The sequence below is a fragment of the Alligator sinensis genome, unplaced genomic scaffold, assembly GCF_000455745.1.
Source record: "Alligator sinensis unplaced genomic scaffold, ASM45574v1 scaffold534_1, whole genome shotgun sequence".
Classification (NCBI taxonomy): Eukaryota; Metazoa; Chordata; order Crocodylia; family Alligatoridae; genus Alligator; species Alligator sinensis.
Genome location: NW_005842050.1, coordinates 511,598 through 519,477, shown reverse-complemented (window position 1 = coordinate 519,477; position 7,880 = coordinate 511,598). Strand labels below are relative to the sequence as shown.

The 7,880-nt window shown below is 49.4% G+C and overlaps 1 protein-coding gene across 1 annotated transcript in view; it reads left to right on the top strand.

Moving 5' to 3' along the window:
- CATSPERE (catsper channel auxiliary subunit epsilon) overlaps window positions 1–7,880 on the top strand; it is a gene marked incomplete at its 5' end in the record, with an annotated part of 85,626 nt that overhangs the window by 29,081 nt on the left and 48,665 nt on the right. The window contains one exon of the mRNA XM_014519584.2: window positions 2,945–3,051. Within this exon, the coding sequence (XP_014375070.2) occupies window positions 2,945–3,051 (107 nt within the window). The remainder of the gene's footprint in view (window positions 1–2,944; window positions 3,052–7,880) is intronic.

Here is a 7,880-nt window from a genome sequence, read left to right as displayed (position 1 = left end):
CCTACACCACACCCCAAGCCTTGCAGATGTTCTCTCTTCTTGATGTTAACTTACGTATATATCCCTTGGGCCTTCGGGCCCCCTGGTCCCTTACACCAGTGGTTCATAGATTCATAGATGTTAGGGTCGGAAGGGACCTCAATAGATCATCAAGTCTGACCCCCTGCATAGGCAGGAAAGCGGGCTGGGTCTAGATGACCCCAGCTAAAAGGTACCAAAGGTTCTCAACCTTTGGTACCTTACGTACCCACCTGCCAATCAACGTGGCAAAAGCGAAACCGGAAGTCCCACCGTGGCACTTCTGGTTTCACCGCCACAAACTTTTTCCTTGTGGAACATGGCCTGGGGCAAAGCAGCCTGTGAGGGGCCCCTCTCCCTGTGCCCTGGCACACTGACGCTGGGGAGTGAAAGCCCCAGTACACCAGTTGCAGTGGGAGGGTCGGTGGTTGGAACTTCCAGCCTGAGCAGGCAAAGACGCCTCCAACCCGCCAGGCAGGGGGGCAGGCCAAACTCAAAACAGGGCACCTGCATACCCCCTGCCCATGTCTTGCATACCCTCAGGGGTATACGTACCATGGGTTGAGAAACACTGCCTTACACCATCTCCCTCAAAACAGCGTGGACCCTCTAGTCCTGCTTAGGCCAGTCTGGGCTCGTGGACCTTCTGGCCTAGCTCAGCCCTTCCCTGGGCGTAAACTCTCTGGCCCAGGTCTCAGCCTTTTCCTAGATTCCTGGATCCCTACTGGGCCCCAGTCTCAGTCTGAGGGCTCCTGAGTTATTGGTTCTCTAAGTAGGCCTTGAGCCTGTCACCACAGGGCTCAAGGCTAAAGTACCAGTACAGCTTAAAAAAACAAGAAGCATCACCACCCTCTGGCAGACACCTCAAACCCTCTAGGGGCTTTAACATAAGACAAAGGCCACTTGGCTGTGAACTCAGTCTTTCCCTGTCCAGGGAACTTGTTCCCAGGCCTCCAGAGTTGTTTAGCTAAATTCAGGTCCCCTCAGGAGCTATGCTGCCAGGAGCCTCCTCACTTTGTGGCTGCCAGGCTCTGGGCTTATATAGCTCTAGCCTGAGCCCTCTTTCAGTCAGATGAGTCTCTCATTAGCTCCCCTCTACCACCTGCAAGCAGCCTCCCAGGCTGCTTGCGCCCTTAAAGAAGTAGGCATGTCCCAGTGTCTTGCTACAATTACCTTCAGAGTTATGAGGAACAACAGTGGTTTTATTAATTACATTAATGGCACCAGTGAAGAATGTACAATCTTGACTGTGTTCCATAAATTATCACTGTATGTTTTGGGTGTTTAATTTCTTCCTGTATATGCTGCAGTAAAGATTCCAAATGAAATTTACTTAGATTCTAAATCAGGGGTGGGCAAAATACAGCCCGACAACCAGATCCAGCCCAGCAGGCCATTCTATCCAGCCTGCGGGACCCCTAAACATTTTAGAAAATTAATTTTTATCTGCCCCTGGCTGCCTGTGAAAGATGACGGGAGCCAGCAGCAGCAAGACCCAGCAGCTGGGCAGCAAGACCCGCCCAGTTCTGCCCCACCCCTAGCCTTTTACCCCCTCTCTCATCCTCAGCCCCCAACTGGAAGTCTCTCTAGCTTTTGGCCTGGTGACCCTTTGGCTGTTCCCCATCCTCTTTCTGTCTTAGTGCAAAGTCAGATAAGATCAGACAAGGGAGAGGGGGAAACCACTGCAATACACCCAGCATCCAGGAACCGCATGGTGCTTGCTGGACTGGGCTGGAGCCACAGCAGGAAGCAGCAGGTGGGGGGGTGGAGGGAAGCAGTGGTGGTGCGAGGGCTGCAGAAAACGGCAGCGGCATTGGGAGCAGCAGGGGGAGTAGCGGGGGGGTGGGCTGTGGAAAGTAGTGGCAGCATGGGGAGCGGCAGGGAACTGCGGAAAGCAGCAGTGGTGTGGGGAGTGATGGGAGGTTGTGGGTAGCAGCAGCAGCGGTGGGAGTTGCAGCGGGCATGCGGAGTATCAGCAGTGGTAGCTGGGAAGCAGCGGCAGCAGTGATGGGCAGGCACACATGTGGAAGGGGAAGCAGAGAAACAGGGGAATCGTGGTGGTGGGTGGGAGCGCAGAGCCCATGCTGGTGTCCTGGGGCCAGTGGGGACCCCGGGTGAGTGGGCAGGAATGTGGAGCCTGGGTGCAGGGTCTGTCTGGCTGCACTGTTTGAGACTTGGATGCAGTTCATGAGAGCTGCATGCGATGGAGCTAGCAGCCCAGCCCCGTGTCTCTCTCTCCCACCCCACCCACCATAACCCCACACCCTCCCACAGCCCCTGCCCCAACCACATACCCCACACATCCACATCCATACCCACACCCCATAACACACACCCACTCCCCAACCACACACCCCCATATACACCCCCTTATCGCCCACACGCAATATACAGCAGGACTGTATTTTGAGCTATTATGCCATCACGTCTTGATACACTTCGCAAACATATAAATCAGTACAAAATATTTTTAAATAAAATTGAAATAAGTTATAGTAGATGTTTTATTTTTTGTATATGATTTGGGTTTTTTTCCAGTTTCAAGATTGCAACATTCTCTCTCCTAAAAGGAGTATTTCCAGGACAAGGGGAGGGATTTCTGGTGGGAAAGGCCATGGGTTAGGGGGCAGGACTTCTGGCCCCAATATGGCGACTGGGGGTGGGGCAACCCATGCGGCCCTCAACAGCTCACCAAAATTTGGTAAGTGGTCCTCCAGTCAATAAAATTGCCCACCCCTGTTCTAAATGTATTCCAAACTAGCTGAAATGTCAAAATGTTTTTAATAACAGGACCTTATTTACAAATATATATATTAGAATGGTAAAGTGTATATTAACCTGTATTTTAGTAAGGATATTTACTATATATTACTTTAGATTAGTTTGACATCAAAATAATAACATATAAGAGCTTTTATTTAAACAGAATTCTAGGATACTTAGCAAGCACTTTTGGAACTTGGGACAGGAGCCTGTTGTTGAAACCCATTTGAGAAATACCAGATACTTTGCTGATGAATTTACAGACTTGGGGTATAGTATTTCATTTAAATATATATTTTAAATAGAATTCCATTAAAATTATTTCATGCTTAAGATTGAAAGGAAACCCTGCTGATGGGCATAGTGTAAATATCTAGATATAGCTACATGTAGATGTATGGAATCTGGTATACATTCATTTAATGGCACAATGGGATCTGTCATAGATTCATGGAATCATAGAAATGTAGGGTTAAAAGGGACTTCAGGAGGTCACATAGTCCAACCCCTTGCTTGACGCAGGACCATCCCCAACCAGATCATCCCAGCAAAGGCTTTGTCTATCTGGGTCTTAAAAACCTTCCAAGGATAGAGATGCCTCAACCTCTCTGGGAAACCAGTTCCAGTGCTTCACTAGTTCCCTTGCTGCAACTTGAGACTATTGCTCCTTGTTCTGTCATCTGCCACCACTGAGAACAGTCTAGCTCCATCCTCTTTATAACCATCCTTCAGGTAGTTGAAGGCTGCTATTATATCGCATCTCAGTCCTTTCTTCTCCAGACTAAATAAGTCCGGTTCCCTCAGCCTCTCTTCAGAAGTCATGTTCCTAGTCCCCTAACCATTTTTGTTGCCATCCACTGGACTGTTTCCAGTTTGTCCACATCCTTTCTGTAGTGGTGGGGTCCAAAACTGGACACAGGACACCAGAAGTGGCTTCAATAGAGCCAAACAGAGAGGAAGAATCACTTCTCTCCATCTGCTAACCTCTTTAACAGTTTCTTTGCCTCCATTTTTCTGAGCAGGGACCAGATCACCCCTCCCCGTCCCGTCCCCCCCACTGGGACCCCCATAGGTCCCAGGGGAGGTGCACCCAGGCCTAGGGGAAGTGAGGACCTAGTCAGGGAACTTCTGGAGGGACTGGATGTATTTAAATCAGCAGGTCCTGACTATCTCCACCCCAGAGTGCTGAGGAAATTAGCAGAGGTCATTGCGGGACCCCTGGCACAGCTTTACAAGCACTCATGGTGCTCTAGCATGGTGCCAGAGGACTGGAAAAGAGCAAATGTTGTTCCCATTTTCAAAAAAGGGAGGAAGGAGGACCCAGGAAACTATAGGCCAGTCAGTCTTACCTCAGTCCTGAGTAAGCTTTTTGAGAGAATTATCTTGGCGCGTGTCCACAGGCCAGCGAGGGAGGTTATGCTTAGGGGCAACCAACATGGGTTCATTAGAGGCAGGTCCTGTCAGACCAACCTGGTGGCCTTCTATGACCAGGTCACAAAATCCTTGGACATAGGTGTCGTGGTGGACGTAGTCTTTCTGGACTTTAGGAAGGCCTTTGACACTGTCTCTCACCCCATTCTCATTAAAAAGCTAGGGGACTATGGCATTGACACCTACACAGTAAAATGGGTCAATAACTGGCTGGAGGGCCGCACCCAGAGAGTGGTGGTAGACGGGTCATCTTCCACCTGGAGGGATGTGGGCAGTGGGGTTCCTCAGGGCTCGGTGCTTGGACCTGCACTGTTCAACAACTTCATCAGCGACTTGGATGAGGGTGTAAAAAGCACCCTGTTCAAATTCGCAGACAACACTAAGATGTAGGGAGAAGTGGGCACACTAGAAGGGAGGAATAGGCTGCAATCAGACCTAGGCATGTTATAGGGGTGGGCGGATGAGAACAGGATGGGTTTCAACACTGACAAGTGCAAGGTACTGCACCTGGGGAGGAAGAATCAGCAGCATACCTACAGGCTGGGGAACTCCCTTCTTGTCAATGCAGAAGCAGAAAAGGATCTTGGAGTCATTATTGATGCCAAAATGAACATGGGCCGACAGTGTGAGGAAGTGGACAGGAAGGCCAACTGTACCTTGTCATGCATCCACAGATGCATCTCAAGCAGGTCCAAGGAGGTGATCCTCCCCCTCTATGCGACACTGGTCAGGCCGCAGTTGGAGTACTGCGCCCAGTTCTGGGCGCTGCACTTCAGGAGGGATGTGGACAGCATGGAGAGGGTCCAGAGGAGGGCCACCCGCATGATCAGGAGTCAGCAGGGCAGGCCCTACAAGGAGAGGTTAAGGGACCTGAACCTATTCAGCCTCCACAAGAGAAGGCTGAGGGGGGATCTAGTGGCCTTTTACAAGCTGGTCAGGGGGGACCAGCAGGCATTGGGGGAGTCCCTGTTCCCCCAAGCATTACCAGGAGTGACAAGAAATAACGGTCACAAGTGGGCAGAGGGTAGATTTAGGCTAGACATCAGGAGGCGCTACACCCCAGTCCTCTTCCCTGCCATGGCAGGGGGTCGGACTTGATGATCTGCTCAGGTACTTTCCGACCCTACCAACTATGAAACTATGGTGGCAATGCGCCTACTAATGCAATTCAATGTGCCATTACCCTTTTTTGCAACAAGGACACAACATAAATGTTGTCTCATATTCAGCTTATTGTCCACTGTAAGCCCCAGGTCCTTTTCTGCAGAGCTACTGCTTAGCCAGTTGAACCCCAGCCTGTACTGATGCATGGGATTATTCTATACTAAGTACAGGACTTTGCACTTGGCCCTATTGAACCTCATGAGATTTCTTTTGGTCCAATCCTCTAATTTGTCTAGGTCTCTCTGAATCCTAAACCTACCCTCCAGAACAGGGTTTCCCAACCTTTTTATGCTGAGGACTGACAAAGTGCAGACCGGAAGTGATCATGGACCAGAAGTGACCATGGACTGGCAAACTGTGGACCAGCAGTAACCGGCATACTGTGGGCAGGCAGCCAACCCTTTTTTATACTCAATATAAAAAAGGATTGACTGCCGGTTCGCAGTATGCAGGTCACTTCCAGTCTGCAGTTTGCCGGACCACAGTTTGCTGATCCACAGCCACTTCTGGTCCACAGCAGCCAACCCTCCTGCAGACTGGCAGCTAACCCCTGCTCCAGAATATCTACTACCTCCCTCAGCTTTGTGTCATCTGCAAACTTGCTGAGGGTGCACTCCATCCTATCTATCAGATCGTTGATGAAGATATTGAACAAGACAGGTCCTAGGACTGACCCCCGGGGCATTCCACTTGATACTGGCTATCATTGATCCATTGAGCCATTGATCACTGATGGCTAGAAAATGACACTTAAAGGTTTGCTTTTGGGAATTGGCTTGTAGGTAAAATGTATATGCATTAAAACAATAGTTCAGACAGCAACAAGGGTTACTTGATTTCTGAAGGCCTGTTTCTCACACAGTTTTATAGCCTTTAAGGCAGGTGGGGTGTCTAACACAACAAGGCCAACAGATATATACATAGGCTGGTAGAGTGTACCACACTGCTCCATAACATGGAATGTACCACACTGTTCCATAACATGAGATAAGGTGACACCAGCTCACAAGGCCCAAGAGTGGGGGGCCTGAGAGTTCCAGTTTTGGGAGAACAGACCAAATTAGGAACAGGCCTGGAATGATCAAATTAAGATGTGTGCATGTGATGGGCTTGTAAAACAAAGAAATATACTGTCACGACAGAATGTGGACAGTACGATGACCACAGAGATACCAATCAGCCACAGATGAAGAGTCATCAGGAGGGAAAAGGAATACAGAAGCAGAGATTTTAGAGCAACAAAGGGTCCCTGTCCCTGAGAGGGGTCCCCAAGAGGACCCCCAAGAGGGGAACCTGAGGTACATGGACAGAGGGTATACCACCAGCCCCACTCATCCACCCCAAGGGAGGAGGCCGAGGCCTCCGACTTCCAGGGTGCTGACATCAGACATTCAAGAGAGAACCTCAAAGTGAAGCTTGCATCCCGGCCAGGTGTGTCTTGACTTTTATGACAGCCCTAGGATTGGTAGCTATAGAATTGTTTGCATTGTTTTTTTCTGTTATCACTGTGTATCAATAAAATTTGCCTATTATAAAATGGAAAGGTCATGGTCACTCTGAGGGTTTTGGGTCCCCCCAGAACAAGATATCTGGGTCCTAAATCCAGTGCCAGCAATTATTACCCTTTGAGCCCAACAATCCAACTAGTTTTCTATTCGCCTTACTGTCGATTCATCCAACCCAGACTTCCTTAGCTTGCTTGCAAGAATGTTGTAAGATACTACATCAAAAGCCTTGCTGAAGTCAAGGTATATCATGTTCACTGTTCTCCCCACATCCACAAAGCCAGTCATCTCATCACAGAAGGCAGTCAGGTTGGTCAGGTATGATTTGCCCTTGCTGAATCTGTGCTGGCTATTCCTAACCACCTGCTTCTCCTTCAAGTGCTTACAAATGGGTTCTTTGAGGACCTGCTTCATGATTTTCCCAGGGATTGAGGTAAGGCTGACAGGTGGTTAGCTCCCTGGATCCATCTTCTTCCCTTTCTAAAAGATGGGCACTATATTTGCCCTTTTCCATTCATCTGTGACCTCTCCTGATCTCCAATTTCCAAACATGATGACCAGCAGCTCTTCAGTCACATTGGCCAACTCCCTCAGCACCCTCAGGTGCCTTGCATCTGGCCCCATGGACTTGTGCACATCCAGCTTTTCTAAATAATAAGTGAGGTGCCATAGGACTGGAAAAGGGCCAATGTGGTACCTTTTTTCAAAAAAGGGAGGAAGGGGGACCCAGGAAATTATAGGCCTGTTAGTCTTACCTCAGTCCTGGGGAAGCTCTTTGGGAAAATTATCCAGGAGCACATCTGCAAGGGGCAAGCAGGGGAGTGTATGCTTAGGGGCAACCAACATGGGTTCATTAGAGGCAGGGCCTGTCAGACCAGCCTGGTGGCCTTCTATGACCAGGTCACAAAATCCTTGGATGCAGGTGTCACGGTGAACATAGTCTTTCTGGACTTTACGAAGGCCTTCGACACTGTCTCTCACCCCATTCTCATTAAAAAA